A 21,894-nucleotide genomic window follows, 5' to 3' on the forward strand; every position below is an offset into this window, starting at 1 on the left:
ATTGATGAAATGTGAATGATTTCAAATTGTGGAGAGTTTCAATTCAGTACTGAAGTGCCCTTGAAATGTCATCTAGTGTTGTCCTCAGGCAGGGCGTGCTGAAGCTGTTCCTCATGTATTTATGTAACCTGCTCCTAAAAACCTGCAGTGGAAGAAATTCAAAACCTCTTTAGGCAATCCACTGCAGTGCTTATGCCTTCCAGAGTCTAGCAGAAACAGGAAAATAAATCCTGGAATATAATCCATTTTATGTTTTGGTAAGGAAATATTTAAGAGAAAAATCTGGCAGAATGATTATCTTCAAGTGACTAACTTCACAGTGAGCTGGACTGATGGCAGCTTTTACTTTTACAGTCTTTTACTTGTTTGCTTTGCTACTTTCAGCAAATAGAGCATTGCAAAATCAGAGAAAAGTTTCGGTTTTCATTAATTAATGAGCAGCTTGGTGCTTTACGTCAGGTACCTGTGCTGGTGAAGTTATAGAATGCTGTAGCATTTTCTTAGTTGAATTTAACAAAGCTAAGTGTTAAAAATAAATAATGCGTAATAAACAGAGCCAAGCTACTGTATCCACGCGGATCTGTTCCATTGAGGCAAACATTGGAAACATAAGCAGTGTGACAGAGAGGCTGAGTTTAGAATTACAGTTCTGTTATTTCATTAGGCCGGTTAAAGAAAGATGCTGCGCTGTCAAGGATATCAGATGAAAGTCTTGATAAAATTCAAGATGAAGAAACACCAGTCTTTAAAGAGCTTCCCGGTGCCAAAGTGTCTGATGAGAGCTCAGTTCCCCTCACTGGCTCAGTAACAGAAGCTGCTGGGGCATCAGATACTATTGCAAATGGAAACCATCCACGTGTACCTTATGGTAAGAAACTAAGACAGACTACAGTCTTCTTGTTTTGATAGCATGTTTTGCTGCATGTAAGTCTGTATCATAAATGGTAAGTTAGTGTTTGGGATGTTCGGCCCTAATCCCTCTTCACCATTTGTGGAGAAAAATTCTCATTTATAAATGACATTTTCTATAGAGAGCCTGAAAACAGTTTGGTTTGGTTGCCTGTGCATTTTATGAAAGCAGTACATACTTTCCTTCCTGCTTTACTTGCTGTTCTTAATGATATTTCTATCCTTTTAAGCAGTGGAAAAATACAGAGAACATAAACAAGCTGATGTTTGAAGGTTAAGTGCAGTATAAAGATTACTAGCAGGAGATGAAAAGATTTGGGTTTTAGTTGACGAATGTATGACCATTTGGAGCATGCCCACTAGAAAAATCTCATTGTTTTCTGAACGTATATTCATCAGAGGTATGTTTGTGTGCATAAAGCCCTTTTTGTTCCATGTGGTGGCATCACCCCTCTCCCACCAATTTGGAGTCAGCTGACTCTCATATCATTTTACTAATGTCTATGCAACCCCGTAATTTGGTAAGTAAACGCCTGAGGTATTCAGCTGACTCTCACAAAATCAAAGAAGTCACGGTGGGAAGCTCTTTGAGCATGAGCTTCCACTTCAAAACCAGATAAAACAGTTCTGAATGTTGCACAGTGGTAATTTGAGTTTCTTCAGAAATATTGGCTTAGCTGTGATAGGTCTTCTACAGCAGACATTGATGTTAAATGTGTATGGTAGGAATAACTACGTTGATAGAAATAAAATAAACAAAATATTTGAATAGCTGAAGAAATATTTTTTGCAGAAAGTGAGCTTTTTGTTTTCTGTTCTGTTAAATTATTTTTGAGTCATGTAAATGTAAATATAGGGGTTTTTGAAATGTGACCTCATATTCAGTATCAAATTGCAGAAAGACCAACTTTCCTGACATACTTACACATATTCAATGTAAAGAAAACCTCAGAAAAGATCTTACTTTACAGATTAGGAATTTTTACATCACTGAGTTTTCAAAAAAATAGAGGTCTTGGGCTTCAAATATCACCTTTGAGTGGCGGGTCCTAAATTACTTACTGCAGGTCCTCCCAAATGTTTGTGGAAGATCCAGTGCTGGAACAAAGGTGTTTTGCTTTAATATACTTTCGATGTAATCCCAACTTTTGATGGGAGAATTTATTTTGCAGTGGACTAACTCTTCGGTTGTTCAAAGCATGTATTGCAAATTAGCCTTCTTTGTCCCATATCCTGTGAAGGCTTTACTTTTTTAGCCATTTCCTCTTGTTTTTTCATCTTGTGAAGTGGGAGGGGGTTTCAAAATTGCATTTCATAGAAATAACATCTCTAAATCTCTGCTTTTTTAGGAAGGGCCTTTTCTATGACGCACACCTCTGTGAAATCCCCTGTCTCTAATGGCACTTTCAGCTTTGACGGCCAGGTGAGGAGTGATGGCCATGTCTATCACACTGTGCACAAAGACTCAGGTTTATACAAAGACTTGCTACACAAAATGCACCTGGACAGGTCCACTGATGAGAAGCCTGCTCAAGAAAACAACTACAAACTGTTACGACGCAACAATAGCTATACCTGCTATACAGCTGCTATCTGTGGCATGCCTGTGCATTCCTCATTTAAGGCAGCAGATACATCGACTCCCGAGGACAGTGAGAAGTTAGTAGGAGACACGGTGTCCTACTCTAAGAAACGAGTTCGCTATGACAGCTACTCCAGCTATTGCAACGCAGTGGCTGAGGCAGAAATTGAGGCGGAGGAGGGTGGAGTGGAAATGAAGTTGGCCTCTGAACTCGCAGATTCTAACAGGCCCCCAGAAGATCCTGTGGAAGAGGACAAGGAAGAGAAGGACACGTCTCAGGTCCATCTGCTTTTCCACTTCCTCCAGATCTTAACAGCCTGTTTTGGATCCTTTGCCCATGGAGGGAATGATGTCAGGTAAGGGTGTGAGATTGCACAAACCAGCAATTTTGTAATTTAAGTGCTTGGAGCAAGGTTTGATAGCTGGTCAGAAAACTTATTTCCGCAGGCAGATGGTAATCGGCATTGTATTTTCAAAGATTGTTATGCTGATGTCCACAGTGCTTTTTACAAGTTTGGCTGCTAGGTCTATAGCTTCTTTTCTTCTCAATGGCAACATCTTTTCTCAGCTAAGAAACTGTGTAGTAGCTAGGTTAATTCAGGCTTAAGCACTGAGAGTCCCCCAGAAGATAGATGCCCTGGCATACTGACCACTCTAAAAACAAACAAGGCAGTCGCTGTCCTGCAAAGTTCACAGCCTATTTTAACTACAACAATGGCGACCAACAGCAAGTGACAGGTTTAGGCTATTTTTGTAATTAGATGAATTTGTTCTCTCATCCTATCACATGACAAAAAGAGATACATGAAGAATGTCTTTCTTTGGATTGCTGCAGCCTTTATAAAGTTCCTTTTGCTTTGGGTATTCCAGGCACAAAGAGGGTCAAGGACTATGTGAGGTGGTATACCGCTGAATAGCCCAGAAACTCTAACAAGCCTTGATGTTATTTTAAAGTTTATAAACGCAACACTTCTCCACCTGGCATAACTCTCTTACCAAACTAAATGTTGTTGCTAACCCTGAGGATCCCTGGCCATGTTTCTGTGCCTTGTGCAAGGAGAGGACATGAACTGGGACAAATTTCCTCGTTGCTCAGTTAGAAGATTCTCCTGACGCAGTTCTGATACGCAGGAGTTTTATCTGGAACTGCTATCACTGCTAAATTGCTCCTTTTTCTGACAGAAGAAGCAAATCAGTTCGTCTCTCAGTCATTTGGCTTAAGAATATCTGTCTTCAAACGCTGTGGCATTAACATCATTTTCAAGTAATAAAGAAAAAGGGTCATCCTCTGAGAGTCTTACCTCCTGTTTGTATTGACTCAGCCGACAAAATCTTGGAATTGGCCTTAGAAATAGTTTATCTGCATCTTTTTGCCATCCACTGCCTGATCATATCCTGTCAGAAAAATACCCTTACAGAGAGATAGTGTCTCTTTACTCTTTTGCCCATCTCTTTCCTTGCTTTTCTTTTTTACTCCATGACATACAAGACTTTTGACCAAAGGACTCAGGAAGTAGGCTCAGGGTGGAGCATTTTATGCCTTCCTCAATTGCTCATCTGCTTACCAAATAGCTTTATCTGCACAGACGTGCTGCGCCCTACCCTCTCAGTGGGTGAAGGGTGGTTTGCATGCTTTTCCTATGGGAAAATTTTTTCCTTCAGGATTGGGCTGAACTGCCTATTCCCCATGTGTGCACTGATCCACATGATAATGCTCCTGCAGAGATTTCCTGCGACAGCCTGCTCAGAGGGACTGACTGTAGAAGCAGCAGTCTGTTGGGTTAAACTTGGGCCATTCTGAGTCCCCTTCTTGCTGAACCCTCACAGTTTTAGATGTGAGTTACTGGTGTCAGTTTCAACATTTGCAATGGGGCTTTACAGCAATCATAGCTTTCATAGCCCTCCTTAGGCATCTGTGCAAATACTGTCCCACACAGCAAGGAGAACAGTTATCACTCCTAGCTGTTGTCAGTTGCCCAATTTAACTCACAGCTCATCTCAAAAACACTTAAAAAAAATGTCTCTGCTCTCCTCATCCATCCAGTATCCTGGGAATTCAGAATAATGCTTTTTGAAGAGCCTTCTTGTCCTCACTTTTGCTACTGCTCTCTTCATTACAGGGATCTGGCTCTGAGAAGGATGCCTTCTGTCTGTGATGATGATGTCTTCCCTCTGGATCAGAGGGCAGCATTGTGACTTTCTTTTCACTTGGATGTTTCCCACTGATCAGGACTTGTGCTCAAGCACTCTGAGCAGGAGCAAAGGCCCATGGAGGAGTGTACCAAAGTTCTGGCAGAGGCCAACAGCAGGTGCAAACAGGAAGATCATAGAGGAAGAGCAAACAGTACTAATATTACTTCTCACGTATTTCTTCTCCCAGCATCTGTAGCTGAGAGGCTGCTTGCCTCAGAGCTTTTTGTCTGCAGCTCTCCTTTGATGGCTTTCTATTCTAGGGCTTTGTCCCATTACTTTCTGAGCCCTTTTTGTTTCTTTGCTCATGCTGAAGATTTGTCTGTTTAACTGTTGTGTATATGGGAGCTGTCCTTTTCTTGCTACGCTTTCTGCATCTCTTCTAGGTTGCCTTTCTGCGACTGAAAGGAGAAGAGACATGCCCATGTAGGGTATGGATCTGAAACTTGTATTCCTTTTTTCATTCGCCGCTCCTTTTGTAATAACTTGTGAAGCCTCTTTGTCATTTGTAAAGAGCTGAAGTGCTATTTGAATAGATTTACTGGCCATTTCTGGTTTTCTCTTGCTCCCTTTTAGCTGGTTATTAATCCCTAAGAGAGGCTTTCCTGTCATCTCATGACAACTTAATTTCTGTAAGGGCCCTTGTTGAAGGACCCTGTCAAAATCCAAGCACAGAGCATTCGTTAAGTCAAGGAGGCAGCACTTGGTTATGTCAAGATTTCTCTTGTGTCAGATAATCTTGAGCTGAGTGTCTAACTTTTGTAGCAGATGAATGGCTTTCCTTTGCCCCTCTTCTGGGGAAAGACCATTGTGGGAAGTTTGCACTCTACAACAGTAAGTACCTGTGATGCTCATGTGTGCTCTCTAACTGATGTACAAAGGTATTCCTTGAGAACTGATAAGTTCTTGCAAGCACCGCTTGCCTTTTCTGTCAGCAGATGAAGGTAGAAATACTTAGAAGTGAACTGTAAGGAATGCAGTCCATTCAAAAATCAAATTCTGAGTTATCATAGAATCGTGGAATGATTTGGATTGAAAGAGACCTTAAAGATGACCTAGTTCCAGCCCTGCTGCCATGGGTAGGACACTTGCCTCTGTATCAGATTGCTCAAAGCCCATCCAACCTGGTGCTGAACACCAGGCATGGGGCATTCACAGTTTCTCTGGCCAGCGCGTTCCAGAGCCTCACCACCCCCCTTAGTAAAGAATTTGTTCCTAATGTCTCATCTAAATCTACCATCTTTTCGCCTGAAGCCATTACCCTTTGTCCTATCACTACACTCCCTCATAAAGATTTCTTTCCCAGTCTTCCTGTAGTGCCCCCCCTTTAAGTACCAGTAGGCTGCTATGAAGTCCCCATTGGTAGTTGATAGAAGCTGGACAGGATGAAAAATGAAGTTCAGACCCTGTTTGATGGTGCTCTGTTATGCCAATAGCATAGTTCCCCCAGAATTTTCCATTTAGGCTGGCTTGTTGCCTTGCCTTTCCTTTCCTGAAAATTCATGTTTTTTAATGTTTTGCAGATCTGTACTTATTTCTGTCAGTGTGATCCTCCCAGACTTGCTAGCAAGCGTCTTTTTATTAAACACATTTCATTCCAAGATCTCTTATGCTGAATTCATGTAATTGCAAAACCAAAGAACAAGCTAGCTCATTTTGTCAGAGCTGCTAAAAATGCAAGCTGGTCATGGATCTAAGATGTTATCCCAGGTTGCAAGTGAATCCTTTCTTGCAGATTTACTGAGTTCCAACTAGCTCTTGGAAGCTAAAGACAAAAATGTTGAGTTGATAAAATGCTCTAGGGATGCAGATTTCTGTCCTGTTGATTGTGTAGCACAGATATTTTACCTGTCTGCGTGTCTAGCAGAGCAGAAGATTTCTTACTGGGCTTTTGGCTCCTCAACATATTACATAAAGATCTGCAAAGCTTAGGAGACAATGTGTAGTTTTAAAAATAAGGGAGCAGAACCTCACTAGTAGCATGGCTTTCTGTCCACATTTCTGTGTGAAAGCAAGCCTTGGCAACCTGTCTTCCATCACTCTCTGCTATTTTTCCTCTGGTCTTTCTCATTCCTCTTCCTTCTGCTCATTTTGAGTGGTGCTGCTGCTTTCCTATTCTTTCTCATCCTCGAATCCTGACATGAAAATCCTGCTTGCTTCTGCATTTAATTTTAAACTCCTCACTCATACATTCAGGGCAGCACCTACTTCATCCACAGCTCTTTCCTTGGATTTGCCTTCTCTGTTCTTCTTTTTTTTTTTGTCTCAGAACTGTCCCTCCTCACACTTTTTCTGTTTATTTTCCATCAGGCTGTTTGCTATTATGGACAGGAGCAGATGAGAGGAGCAAAGAGAGACAAATTAAAAGCTGATAGAAAACAAGTACAACTTGCAGGTTGTTAAATGGTTACAATAAAAGGCAGCAGCATATGGTATGGACTGAGCCACGATACTGTTCTGAAACTCTTGATGGAGCAGAGGTGCCTCATATGGTTTGGATAGCAGTGTAGCGAGCAAAAAAATCATATGTGAATTTCCCTTGTTTCATTCTGCAGTCCTTTCCCCTGGACCTGGGAGAACTGAATCAGTAGTTTGCATTTGACTGCAGAACTAACTCAGCATAAGAGTAGATAGACCTCAGTTTCATCAGAGCTCTTCTCTGCCATTCAGTGTTGCAATGATACCTATCAGCAGAGATAGCAATTGCTATCTCTGGGCACTGATGTTTGTCACTGGAGTTATGGCCAGCGGCTGCAGGGATCCTTGCCAAGACAGCTGTATGTTAAAAGGAGCAGGGAGCCATGGTGACTCCTTATTTGGCAGCCTGCTCAGTTCAGACCATCCCTTCCTGCTGCAGTACTCATAGGCATGGTGTTGGGGATGCTGGAGCTCTTCCAGGGCCAGGACTAACTGAGCCGGGCCCAGAGCCTTGTGACACTGCGATGCACATGGGCTGAATGAAATCTAAAGAATTTAAAATCCCAACGAAATGTGTTGGGACAGACCCTCTGAAAAAATGTTGTTGTTGGACTTAATCAGTGGCGCTGAGCGAGCAGGTCACACAGGCTTGGCATTCGAGCACAAAGGAGCACGTCAGGTCATTGCAAGGGCAACAGGAGAATAAAAAGGGCAGGATGGAAAAAAAAACCTGGGCCAGGAGCGTGACATGGGGAAAGCTGCCAGCTTCCTAAACGCTTGTTCAGAGCCAGCTTTCCAGAGAAGCTAGGCTTTATTGGTCATCAGGGATTATATGCACCTATGGTTGTGCTGGACCAAGCGCATTTCTGTATTTCTGTAAGCACAGTTTTGTTCAGCAGGAATCCTGGTGATCTGCAGTTCAGTGCCACAACCATGGCAGCCTGCAGTTACTGTATAGATGCAGACAGGGGAAGAACCACCAAAGCTGTAGGGCTGATGCTGCATAACAAAGCCTGAGTTAGTCCTTTCTTGAAAGCCAGGGAAGTTTCAGAGCTATTTTAGAGCTAAAGTACTTCGTATATTTCTAAAAATTATTTCAGTATCTCAGAAGCTGAATCTCTACCAGATAGGGAATATATTGTTACTCAAAGTGATGCGAATGAAACTAGGAAAGATCTGCTTGCCCAAACATAGATGAAGGAAACTTCTCCTTTCCCCATCCCTACAGGCTTAACTGGTCTTACAGGTCAGAGCACACCAGCAGCACTGGGACTCACCTTTTCCCCTCTTCTCAGGGTAGATGCAATGAAATGAAAGGAGCAAAGGGCCAGAACATCGTCAGTATCTCACTGCACACAGAGCGCTTAGTGGGATTCAGTTTCCCTACTGAATAAGGGATCTACAGGAGATATAATGAGGCCAGATTACAAAATAAACATTTCTTATTTCCTCCCTGAGAGCTGCAACCAAGATCACTTGGAGTAATTTGGAAGCTAATCTGTCTGTTACTACTGAGAGCAGCCTGAAATCTGATTTCTTTGGTTTTCAATAGCAGAATGTCCTGAAAGTACAGCTGGTCTCCTGAGTAGGTTTGGATCTTGTGTCTTGAATTACCCAGCTAAGTGCCTCTGTAGCAGTGCCATCACATCCTTGCCACACAGGCCAGTGAGAGAAGAGCAGAAAGAGACTATTATCTCTTCCTTTGCCAGAATCACACAGCACAGACATTTTTGGGAATGGCTTGTCCCTACTGGGGTGCAATGGCTCAATGCCATTTGGGGAGAGGCATTTCTTCCCGTGTGTCTTTACCAACCTTGCCTCTCCAAGAGGTAGGAGTGGCAGGAATGTGTATTCCTGTGATGCAGTGAGTGGTAAAATGTATTTCACCTTTTCCTGCAGCCTGCAGGGATTTATGTTTCAGGGCCTCCATTTACAGTGCACACTGATGAGCTATAGGAAGAAACATGTGGTTTTTATGACTCAAAACACACCCAATGCTTGCACATCATGGGGCACAGCTGTGACACACAGCTGTCACACAATGGTGTGTACACATGCTATGATACACAGTTCAGGAGGTTTTTGGAAGTAGGTTAAAAGCAAGAGCCCTTTCTTGATAATCTGAGATCTTTGGAGATTAGGATGTGTTTTTTGCTGTTGGCACACCACATGGGCAAACTTTCCTTGCAGTGTTTATCAGTTATGTGACGTCTCCGAGCATGATGGCAGTATAGAACAAAAATGTATCATCCCACTTAATTTCCCAGTTGAAGTTTAGAGGCAAGTTTACTGTCATTTGTGAAAGTCTGTTTTGGAAAATACTTGAATGAATGGGAAATTTGTGACTGTATGTGTAATACTGGAAGTTTAATATATATTTCTCAGCTTTTTGCCCATAATTGAGTCTGAATCAGCAATAGTGTATGCACTAAGCTTCTTCCAGTCAACCTGAAAAAATGGCAAAAACACAATCTGACTTTCAGGTAGCAAAGAATCAAAGCACGGTCATCACGTAGCCGGCAGCTCACAGATTGTAACAGAGACCTTAGTCAGTCTAGCGTTCAACTACAATTAGATTTTCTTTCTGAGCCAATCACTAACATAAGAAGTATCTAGGAAATAGAGTGTTGCTAGTTCACAAAATATTATGGCAAGTTGCATGAGGTTTGGTGATTTACAGAGTTCTCAACTGGTAATATCCTTTCACTTCTGAAATCTTTTTACTTAAAAAAAAAAAAAAGTTGTAATCTTTGTTGCTATAGACAAAGAACTGCACATGTGACCCAAAAGCACATAAAAATCTCTATTTGCATGCATGTGTGTGCATGTATGTTTGCATGGCAGACTGCTTATTTCTAAGCCTGTCTCATGACAGCTGAATGTTTTCTGTTACTGGTGGTAATACTATCTGTCTCTCAGGGGAGAAGCGAAGCCAACTCTATTTATAGTTCAGATGGACTGTCAAGTATTGTCTTTCACAACAGTTTTATAAATGCTCTGGGACAGATTCTCAACTGGCACAAATGAGCAGGAAAAGAGAAGTCATGCCAATTTATGTTAGTTGAGAAAGCTAGAAGATAACCAGGAAGATCAGCAAGCACTTCGGAAATGGTCCAAGCTGCTTGACTGTGCCATAGTGACACGTATCTGTGAGCGCAAGTGCTGCTGTAGGTGTTTGCTAGTTCTGGATCATGCATTTCAGGAGGCAGGCAGCTTGACACCTCTCATGCAGCCAAGACCAGCAGAAATAGTAAAAACTAGGAGTGGAGAGCATGCTTCATGGCAGACTCAGGGCTGGGACTCTCTTGCTATAATGTGTTATAAATGCAGCATAAAATTAACTTGCATTGGAATCCTCTTTTGCTCAGTGAAAAAATGCGTATTATCACATTGATTTGTAGATATAGGAAACTAAAGTAGCACCCCAACAGGGTCTGTGTTATCTTGGCTTTTAAATGCAAAACTAGGTTATGCAGTAATGTGCTCCAAAGCATCCCAGTTGCATAGGAACCTAATGGCAGTTTTACAAAGAGATAGAAGCAGATGGAGGCCCAGACCCACTTGGTGACCACCTCAGGTTTTTTTTCTTTTTTCTCTTATCTTCACCCTCTAAACTACCGTGAATAAGACTTTCCCAGGTAGGGACTCCAGCACAAAAACACAGTGGTTAAAGCAAGTAAAAGAGCTGCCATGGGAGGATAAGAGAAAATCACAAATTCAAAATACTTGTGAAATGAGTCTTGGCCAAACACTTGGAAGATTTTAGGTCTGCTTTTCTTCTGATCATATCTTCAATCAAATGAGACGGGTGGGAAATATTTGCAAACCACATCCTAACATAGCCCATATCATGGTTCAACTGCTTAGTCACTCAGCTGCAGGAGACATCTGTTCACCACAGAAGGTCTTAAAACAAAAAAAGTTAAAAAAGTCTTTTAACAACTTATTACTGATGTGTTATATCTCTCTTACTCTCCTGTTGGGAATGGTTATCTTCCATTGATGAACTCTTCCTAGTCCCAAGGATGGCTGGTTGCACATGGTAATAGCAGTGTCTTGAAGGTCACACATGGTGTACCAAGATCCTAATCTCAGCAGTTTGTAAATCAGATTTATTCATTGATAACTTTTTGGCAGTTTTGTGGTGGGACAAGGCCGATGGCTTCATCTCGAGGTGTTTCCCACTTGGCACAGGAAGCTCTGATACCATGAGTCCCTGGGACTGGACCTGCTGAACAAACCCGGAAGCCATGCAGGTAGTGGATTGGAGACCCTGGCTCCACACCACTGCCGGTTTGCTGCTTCATGGTGGCCTCTTGCAGGTATTTAGTCTGAGAGATACGGTTGTTCCTAGGAATTGAATGTTTAAGCCATATTGCAAACAATAGATAGAGAAGAGAAATGTCTGTGTGGTGTAAATAGCTACCCAGTGGTGTAGATACCCATGCATGACAATGCAGTTAATTACCTTTTTGACTTCTAAATATACACTGATCCAGTGCTCCTCTGTTTTCTTTCCGTCCAGAGATGGTATCAGAAGTGCTGCCCTCTGTGGTTTGGTACGGTCTCCTCCGATCTGCAGCATTATCCTCTTCAATCCTCCATAGCTAGGTACAAGTCAGTGGAGTTTTGCCTCGCCCTCTCTTGCCACAATAAGAAAATAAGCTTTTCTTTGAGGATTAGGATTAGTTGATTCGCAGAGTTGTAGCATTTGCAAATAATTAAAACTGGATTTTGGTACAAAAGACCATCGTTTTCTGCTGTTGTTTTTGAAGCCTTTTCTGTCCTCCCATTTACATTAGGACTGACAAATATCCATGCATAATCTCTTCAAAACAGTCAGGAATCAGTGCCTGGGCTTGCTCTAAAGGTACTTGTTATTTTACACGGGAAGTTTTTCCCTATGTCATTCACCATGATAAGAAGGGAAAATCAGGTTTTTTTTCCTTTACTCATCAGATGTTTTAGTTACTCTCATCCACAGCTGCCTTCATTAGTTGAAGGTACAGTGAATTACCTTTAATAAGGCATTAAAACATGCATGTAATTTAATGTACACCTGCAAACAGTGGCCAAGAAGTTGCAAGTCAACTTAAAAATAATAGAAATGCTTAGTTCATGTATCTTTTCTACCTTCAAGACAAAGCAATTCTTGCTTTCAGGCACTAAAGCATGACTGTACTTATGCATTCACAAAATTCAGCAAATCAAATGTATATTCAGGTGTTGAGATAGAGCAGAATGTCAAGGTATATTTGTTAGTAGAATTCACTTTATTTAAAAAGCATTTAGTTCTTCATTCCAGTTTCTTCAAACCCACTGGATTTTATTATTCATGTTAGCTCACTAATTTGTTTCCAGCATTTTTCTCAAAATCTTTAAGAATTATTCATTCCTTTTTATACCAGAGAGTGTTTTCAAGCACTTTTGTTTGCCTTGCTGTTTGACTGTTGTGTATGTTTACAAGGCAAAATGTCTTCCTGGACACTTTTCTGCAGGGGCACTTCTCAGTTTTAGGGTCTGGTTGCACATGGACCAGGAGAACGGAAGGAGGTGTTCTGTTGCTCGGACATGCTGTGCTGGCAGTACTGAGGACTTGGCTGTTAGTGTGCAACTTCTTCTAGTTTTCAACTAAATGATTGACTGTGGGTTGCAGTGGCTTACTTTGCTCAACAATTGACATTAAAAATGTCCCTTGTTCCAACTGTGTGCTTTCGAGCAAGACCAGCAGCTAAACTGAGACAGGGTGAGCATAGCTGTTGGTGCTGCACGTGTGGTTCACCACCAGGGCTCTCTGTTATCACTTTTCAAAGAAGGGAGCTTCCTGTTCCTATTCAAATTTTTTGAACGACACTGGGCAGGTTTGTGCTGCTCTTTTTGTTATTTAGATTTACTTACAATACTGCCTTGTTCTCTATGCTTTTACAATTTGTGCTAAATGCTACTCTGCAGGGCAAGTTTGGTTTTAGTGAAAACTGCCAAAAAAAAAGAGTACTGTCAAAGTTTTTATCTGTTTGTTTTTGTTTTTGTATTAAAGCCTCTACAATAACTGGATGCCAGCTTCCAAGTTTTTCTGCTAACTCTCGTTCTGAGAAATGTCATGTGTTTTTTCAGAAGTCTTCCTCCAGGCACTGGAGCGCGAGTGAGGCACCCATATCCTGCGGCATGCCTTTGGAGTGGGGACTTCAGTGTCACTGAATTTCCATGGATTTCTAGACAGCAGTAGCAGGATAGTGAAATGAGCTTATGCCAGCTCGATATCACCAAGCAGTTATCTCTGATCCAGATTGATCAGTTTTGCAGTGCATTTGGAGTCACCTTCCCAGCCACATTCTTCTCATATCTCTAAAAGTTGCAGCTTATCAGACTAGATAACAGCTACATCTTCTCTAAAATTCTCTAGAATTATTCATTAATTTCCCTCTTTGACAAAAGATCATTTAAGTCTTGAATTTTAAAGATGCAGAGCTCTTGAATTGGTAGACTTTCAGTTAACTTCAGTATGATACTGAAAATGCTGCTTTTTGTCCCAGAACAGACATGTAAGATATTACCAACTCTGACATTTCTGGAAATGATTTATTAAAAGTGAATTGTTTTCAGCACTTGCTATAGTTATCAGTGGTGAATTGCCATCTGAAAAAGCAACATGATAAGAGTCCACTGCTGCAGTCTTCACAAGTGGAGTGTTGCTTGTGGGTTCAGCAGTTCTGCACACACTATGAAGAAAAATCAAGCACAAAAAATTCCCTTTGAAGGCAATTACCTACATTTTTATGACTCGAGTGATGTTCTTTTTTTTTCCAGTAATGCAATTGGTCCCCTTGTTGCACTCTGGCTAATCTATGAACAAGGTGGTGTCATGCAAGAAGCATCAACTCCTGTCTGGCTGCTGTTTTATGGAGGGGTTGGGATCTGCGTGGGTCTCTGGGTCTGGGGCAGAAGAGTTATCCAGACTATGGGTAAAGACCTCACTCCAATCACACCCTCAAGGTAGGTGCTCAGTTGTCATTATGCTGGTTGATCTTTGTTCTGTCTGAGAAACTGCTGTGGCAGTACTTTGCTGGTTTTGTTGTGCTTTAATGATAACCTGGCTTCAATTTCTGTGTCTTTCTAAAAAATGAGAAAGAAGAGAAAGAAAGGAAGGATGAAAAAGAGAATGATGAAAGAGAAAATTGAAAAATATGTATATACTTGTAAACTAATACAGAGTGAGTTTGAGGTGTGGAGGTCTGTGTGAACAGAATCTTCTGCTGATGACTTGACTAACGTGGCACAAGGTGTATGTGGAAATTGTGAGGTTACAGTGGCTTTCCTGGTGTGCTTCAGACTATTTAAAACCTGCGTATTCATTACAGTAATTTTTGTCCTTGGTACATATTAGACTTCTACTGATGCTTAACCAAATCACTAATCAGGCGTGATTCACTGCAGCATAACATAGCAAAAGCTCCTGACGCAATGAGCCGTGCCACCAGTTACTGGAGGTGACTAGCTCATACTGTTTCCATTATTCAGCAGTTCCTTGTTCTCTTTATTTGTATGACAAAAATCAGGTGGAGATAAATGGTTGAAGAAAACACAGGTAAGACTTTGGCAGACCGCACGTGGTATCAGTCCGAGCTGATGCAAAGAGTGATTGTGAAGTGTTTTCTTATGCTTCCCGCAGTGGATTCACTATTGAGTTGGCTTCGGCGTTCACAGTTGTGGTAGCTTCCAATGTTGGACTTCCTGTCAGTACTACACACTGCAAGGTATGCCTTCGCCGAGCGACTGCAGTCAGGGCAGTCTGGACTATTCATCTTTAACTATGCTGCTCAGATCAGTGGATAATGGCACGTTTATGCAAGGGAAGTGTGGCAAAGGGAAAACAGCTCTTTAAAAAAAATAAAAGATTCCAAATATTGCGTTGACGTCACAGTAAAGCTGTTGCAATTGGGCATGGCAGCCACCAGAGTGTGAACTCCTTTAGCTGTGGTTGAAGAAAAACATTGCTTACCAACACGTGAGCTCACTTTAAAGTAAACAATTGCAGGGGCATCTGGCAGTGAAAAGCCTAGTTTCCTCCAAAGGTGCCATTTGAACCTGGTCGTGTAGCATTTCTCCCTTGTTCAGAGGCTGCGCACCATTCATCATTTATACTTCACTTTCTTGATAAGTGCATGGCATGGGATTTCCTGCATATAACTCTTTTACTACAGGTTTTCCATATGTCTTTTTTTTTATTTCTTCACAGTGGATTTTGCATTGAAGTAATGTGTGCGCTAACGGTACTTGTAGCCTCAAATGTGGGTATTCCAATAAGCTCCACCCATTGCAAGGTATTGGAGTTTGCAGTGACCCCATCAGTAAATCACATCACTAGGACAAACCATAACAAAATACGAGATATACCGATTGCTGCAGATTGCCTTCACTACGCGATGCACCATGCAGACAAAACACCATAGGCTGTGTAAAGCAGGTACAGCTGAGCAAAGTCAGCATTACAAGTAATTGCACAAAAGTCTGGAATGTCTTTGATCCTTGCTTAGTCGTATTGAACTAATATAGACTTCTTAAAATAACATAGGCTCGTGGTTTGTGTGATCCGGGTTACATGTAGTTTAGAGCTGCTTGTATGAAAAAAAACAGCTTTACATCCTTACGCTAATAATTTAATTTCTTCTAATAAACCAATTCATCCTCACTTTTGTGCATTATAACACAGAATACAGTCTGTCTTTTATATATTAATATATGTACACACATATATGTTTTTAAAAGCCCAGCTTGAAGTATAGATAAGATTAATAAAGTTGTGTCACATACTATAGGAGGTAACCTGTGTAGAGGCTTGTAGACATCACAGAGCTTTTGGACATTTGCACTGCAGAAGAACACAGTGGGAATTTGGAATTTGATTCCCCAGGAAATTCATGAGTCCAATATAATTTTTGCCTTCCCTTTGCTTTCCCATGGACTTCTTAGGCACTCAGAGCTGGCTGTATGCGTCACCTTCCTGTAGGGTGTGGTGAGGATCCCCAAAGCCAGAGCTGCCAGGCGCTCTGCTTTGAGATGTACCAGTAAACCCTAGCAGAGCCAGATCCTGAGGGATTCACTTCTGCACCTGGGGGGCCTTGGAGCCCTCCCAGCTCTGCCAGGGCAGGTTTTTGGGGCTCACTGCTCTGCAATGCAGCAGGCAGGCAGTGAGATACTGGGCTTACTCACCAGTGGCATTGAAAGAATCTCAAAATCCACAAATTTCACAGAACACCCAGAGTTAGTTCAATTGGCCTTTTCTAGTAAAAACTACTTCTTCAGAAAGCTCCCGAGTTGCAAAATCATTTATTTCTTTCTTCTGTCGAGTCCTTTGATCAGTAGCCAAGCCTGGACTGTTTTGAAAGGCTGTTCCCAATGTTGGCCTAACTGGTTCCTCTGATTCAAGCAGGGAAAAAGTTTGTAACACATGAACCACTTGTGAAAATGGTAGCTCCAAAACACCTCCCTTTCAGCTGACTCAAAGTCAAATGCCCAATGAAGAATTTGCCAGGGAGAATAATGCAGCTTTGATTATCTGCACTGTGTGCCTGGAGCCTTCTAGTCAGCCATCAGAAAAGAGAAAATGCACTTTGGTGCAGACAAATAGACCAACTTTAAATGCAAAAGGGAAATTTCTTGGAAGCCATCAGCTAATGAGAGGGCTGTGTTAGAATGTATTCATTGACTCAACACAGTCAAAGGCTTGGTCTTTTTGAAGGGCAGGGCACATTAACTCTTCAAAAAATGCTTCCATTAAAGTAATTAATGTGGTTAAGTCTTCACTCCTACCTGCAGCTTGCTATGTATAATTAGATAGGTTGTTCTTAGTGGGAGGATCTACCTCCTAACAGGATTAGGCTGTTCTAGAACATCATGCTGCTACACCAACTCAGTGTTTCAGCAAAACAAAACTGTGTGTTGAGAGATCAATTGGTCAAGGGCCCAGTGAAGGCATAAGAGAATGATTATCTGTCATTCACACCATGGGAAAATGTCTCCCTGACAGCATTGCCAGCTCCTCCGTCTTTCCCTATGGAATTTGCTGCGGACACATCAAAGAAGCAGTTACCATTGAGACAGAAGTGTCTTTTTTTTTCAGTCAGCAGAAACATGATTTCACCTGTTCAGCCTGCCTTGAGGTTAGCATGGAAAAGCCAGTGTGCTGTGAATGCATGCCTCCCCATTCTGCTGCCCAGGTAGGCAAGCAGCCAGTGCTGGGTGCCTGTTGTTTACTGTAAAATGTGAGATCTACAGACAGGTGCTTCTCAGCTGCAACACACTGAGAAAAACAGAGTGCAGGAGGTAGGTGCTTTTTCTGTGCAAAAATAACTTTGTTGAGGTCACACTGCCGGATCTATTTTGCTTTTATTTCGGGTGTTGTAAACACTCTCTGTGTTGCTATTAACAGAGTTATGGTAGTTTGGGTATTATTTTGATGCACCACTGCACAGGAATTTCCTGTTGATCTGCTCTGAGCAGAGCATACTGAAGGCAAACTGCGCTGGTTTCAAACCAATCTCGAAGTAGATGTCATCTGAAATTCCACAGAAGGTGTAGTTGCCCTACACCGAAGTTTTAGCTACTCTCCTAACCTTTAGTCCATCTGAATTACTATTAATCAACTAAACTTTGATGATGTTTAAAACAAATTACCAATGCCATCATTGCTGATACCTTTTAAATTTCAGGAAGGATTCAGAGATTACCGTATGTAGATTTCAGGCTTGCTCAATAAGCAACGCTTCTTGTTGTAGCATGTCACACTGCTAAAATGTAAAGCAGAGACTAACAGCTGAGCTGCTGGAAAAGTACTGTTTCCCTGGATAAACACCTGAGATGTTCGGAAGCTGGGAGTTCCTTTTTGCTGGGCAAGGTGCTGCTTTTTCTCGAGATCCCTGCAAGCCACATACAGACAGGCCTCATGCTCCCCCAGCTAAACACAGCCTAGCACATTGTCCAGTCCTGATGTATTCAGATTAAATATTATCTAGCAAATTTCATTATTAGATCAGGTCAACCTACAGACAAAACGAAACAATCTTTTAGTTTTATTCCCTCAGATGTATACCTCCTGTAAAGCATGATCCTTCATGTAATTTCACACAGTCTTGAAGTTGACCTTCAAAGCGTTGGGTCCACTCCTCTGTGGGGACAAACATCTCGTGCTTTCTTTAAACCAAGTCCTTTCAAGTCCCAGAACATCAACTTCAATTTTTCCTTGTTCTGTCAAAGGAGCATTTGATTCAGTGATATGAGAGTGATAGGGTTGTCAAGGAAGTGCTTTTGCCTCTAAAAAGAGAGGTTAGGCAGCAGTTAGAAGTTACATAGGTATTAACAAAGATGTGGATCAGATATCCTCTCCTATCATGCTCCAGCATTTATAATTTCCCTGGCTCCACACATCAGTTGCTTGTAGCCTATATACAGGGACTAGTTCTCCCATTAAGAAAATGAATAAGGAAGAGGAAGCAGGGATGTCATTTCAGCCTGCAGGAAGGGAGCATAAGCCTGGTTGTGTTATGGAGTTTCAGTTCCTTCAAAACTGAGTATTCTTTCCACATTCTTTAATACTTTACTATCTGCTTTGAATAGACATGTATGAGTCTACATTGTTTTGTTAGTGGCAGAGTGGCCATAATAATATGAAGGGTTTACACCCAAGTTCATGAACTGGAAACACATTTGAAGGAATAAATGACAGACAGATAGTAGCTGTACCTTTGCTGCAGCATGTTCCATCTGAAACGCTAATCTCCTCAGCTGCCCTGTTAGTGTCTGTGAGGATATTTTCCCCACCTGAAGCCAAGCTTCTTGATATTCCTGTAGTTTGCATGCCTCACATCAGGCTGATGTGTTCATCTGCAGGGAGGATGTTAGCTCTGGGTGCTTTGCTTGGTGGCTTGTCTAGAAAGGCTGACTTTCTGTGGAGGGCTTGACTGAGGGCAGCCATCATCACCAGAAGCTCTATATCTCAGCGCGCCGGTTTCGAGCATCGCCTGGTATCAGCTGACTGGCATTGGTGCAGACATGGTGCAGGAACTAGGACATACCCCTCACATCTCTTCTTTCTCTCTCCTCCCACTCTTACAAGGTGGGCTCCGTGGTGGCCGTCGGCTGGATCCGCTCCAAGAAAGCTGTTGACTGGCGTCTCTTCCGCAACATCTTCCTTGCCTGGTTTGTGACTGTCCCGGTGGCTGGCTTGTTCAGTGCAGGGGTAATGGCACTGCTGATGTATGGTATCCTACCTTACGTCTGAAGAGCCACAAACAGGGGAAGTAGCCAAGCTAGGATTTAGGGAAGAAGTGTTCCCATGAAAGGACCGGTCGGAGAGAATCCATCTTCCATATCTAACTTCTTATCTACTGTACATAACAATGTGTCATATTGGTGACATGGTGATGTGGTGCCATTTCTTATGTATTAAATAAATATATATGCATATAGTAGGTAACAATACCTAAGTTATATTATTAGTGGGGTGAAAATAATTGCCTAGAATTTAATATTTAGAAAAAAAAATTGTACATAGTGTATCATTTTGGTGGCAATTTTTTAATCTTTTGAAGAGAAGTATGGATTAGGAAATGTTTCTTGTCCATTTGATATAAGAAGCGAGGTACAGGACTGCGTAACACATGAATTTTTTTAAAGCTACTAAGATACTGGAACAAAATGTGCATAAAGTGCTTTTCATAAGATAACTGTTCATATCATATTGATCTTGGTGTATCATAGCATAATGGTTATGGCTTTGTAAATACTTACAAACAGTAACTCTTAAATGGTGCATTTCCCTTATATATTTTGGATAAGAAAGTTTAGGAAGTACCAAAGAAGCAGGGGAATTGCTTGCCAATAGTACATTCTTGTCTACACGTGTGAATGTGTGTTGTGTTTCTTCACCTCTAATTTAACACTATTTTCACCAAGCTACCAATAGCCAGGCTCTTCCCATCTTAATGTAATTAAAAACAAAAACAAAACAAAAAAGCACACAAAAAAGTTTGTTCTACTTGTTGTTGCTTAGTAGGCAGAACACTGTTGTCCACGCTAGCTGGCAGTCCACTGACTTTGTTTTGTGAAGTGTCTCACTTCTTAGTTTCCACCTTTCCCTCAAGCCCCTGTCCCATTGCCCTGCCATCATTCTCAGTGCCAGCACAGACCATCAGTCTTCTCTATCTCTGTCCAGTGAGCCATGGCTGCCTGCCTTCTGGTACAGGAGTGGGGCTGCCTGGCATGACTGTGGGGCCACAAAACCCACTCAGCCCCACTCTTATGGCTGGGGGCTTTGGCTGTTGGTGGCCAGCACTCGGGATGCAATTCCTCATGGCAGCTCAGGGGACTTGATGCAGGAGGTGGTGAACTAATCCCTGCACAGCTTCGGGAAGCACACTTGGGTGAAGGTTACTGTTTGGTGGGTGGGAGGCAAAGGGCAAGGGGTGTCTGGAAGAGGTTTGGGAATCTCTTACTGTTTAAATGCTGCTAAAATTTTGATAAACGGTCTTGGTACTCCATTGTGACTTTTCCATTGGTCATTCATACTAAATTTATAATAAAAGATAAACAGCCCCAATCACTTTTTACCTGTCATTTTTTAAGCGTTCCTCATCTGTGTTAGCCATGCTGGGGAAGGGCACTGAAGCAGGAAAAGCTCACCGACCCATGCCGTCTCCAAGGTGGTGTGTCTGCGCTGCTGACCACAAGCAATGTATGCTGCTCCCAGGGATATCTGAGATGAATTTGAAAAATTGGAAGGTCCTGGAAAGTTGGACAAAGAAAAGGAAAGTATGAGGTTCTGTTGCCTTTTGGGGCATCGTTTGCAAGCAGCAGGGCATAATTTAGAAGAGGATACCTGCAAGAATAACTCAAGGGAGGGTGAGGAAGAAACAATGACGCCATTTTGGCATTACATCATATCTGAAAAACAATGCATACAGCTCAAAAATCAGAACATGGTCCTAGAGTCAAAACTGCAGCCCTGTACCGCAGCCAATACCCAAATACACAATAACTGCCTACTGTAATCTACTCAGCTAGAGCCAGTTTGGGTGATAGCTACCACATGGGCTGAAGCTGGGGCCAGGTCAGGAGCAGACCAGCTTCACCCTAAGACTCCTAATCTCATCCCTCATCCCACCATTTTCATGTTATATTATTTAAGTAAGTTAAAGAATTGTAGGTGCCTCCACAGATCTCGTCCAACCCCCCTGCTAAAGCAAGTTCACTAAAGTAGGCTGGGCAGGAAACTATCCAGGAGGGTTTTACATATCTCCAGAGGAGACTGTCAGTCTCTCTGAGCAGCCTGATCCAGCATTCTCTCACCCTTGCAGTAAAGAAGCTTTTCCTCATGTTTGTATGGAAATTCAATGTTCCAGTTTGTGCTCATTGACCCTTGTTCTGTTACTGGGCATCACTGAAAAGAGCCTGTCCCCATTCTCTTGAGACCTGGCTTTTAGATATTTACAAGCATGACAAGATCTCCCCTCAGTCTTCTCCTCTCAGGCTGAACTGTCCCAGGTCTCTCAGCCTTTCTTCAAAAGGAAGATGCTCCAGGCCCCTCATAATCTTTGTGACCCCTCCCTGTACTCCCTCTAGAAGTCCTCTGTCTTGAACTGAAGGAGCACAGTACTGGACACAGTACTCCAGATGTAGCCTCATGAGGACAGAATCGAAGGGGAAAGAACCTCTCCCTTGATCTGCTAGCCATGCACTTTTGAATGCAGTCCAGGATCATGCTGTCTTGCTTGTCCACTAGGGCACACTGCTGGCTCATG

At 42.1% G+C, this 21,894-nt stretch overlaps 1 protein-coding gene across 3 annotated transcripts in view; it reads left to right on the forward strand.

Moving 5' to 3' along the window:
• SLC20A2 (solute carrier family 20 member 2) overlaps positions 1–20,693 on the forward strand; it is a 57,036-nt gene extending 36,343 nt beyond the window's left edge. For all 3 annotated transcript variants that reach the window (XM_042828366.1, XM_042828364.1, XM_042828365.1), the window contains exons 7-11: positions 665–868; positions 2,259–2,847; positions 13,907–14,092; positions 14,769–14,853; positions 19,212–20,693. In XM_042828366.1, coding sequence (XP_042684300.1) covers positions 665–868; positions 2,259–2,847; positions 13,907–14,092; positions 14,769–14,853; positions 19,212–19,376 — 1,229 coding nt within the window. In that variant the 3' untranslated portion in view covers positions 19,377–20,693. The remainder of the gene's footprint in view (positions 1–664; positions 869–2,258; positions 2,848–13,906; positions 14,093–14,768; positions 14,854–19,211) is intronic.
• Positions 20,694–21,894: the final 1,201 nt, after the last annotated feature.

This window comes from Centrocercus urophasianus, unplaced genomic scaffold (assembly GCF_019232065.1).
Source record: "Centrocercus urophasianus isolate 14NV4802_14NV808 unplaced genomic scaffold, USGS_Curo_1.0 seq_3, whole genome shotgun sequence".
Classification (NCBI taxonomy): domain Eukaryota; kingdom Metazoa; phylum Chordata; class Aves; order Galliformes; family Phasianidae; genus Centrocercus; species Centrocercus urophasianus.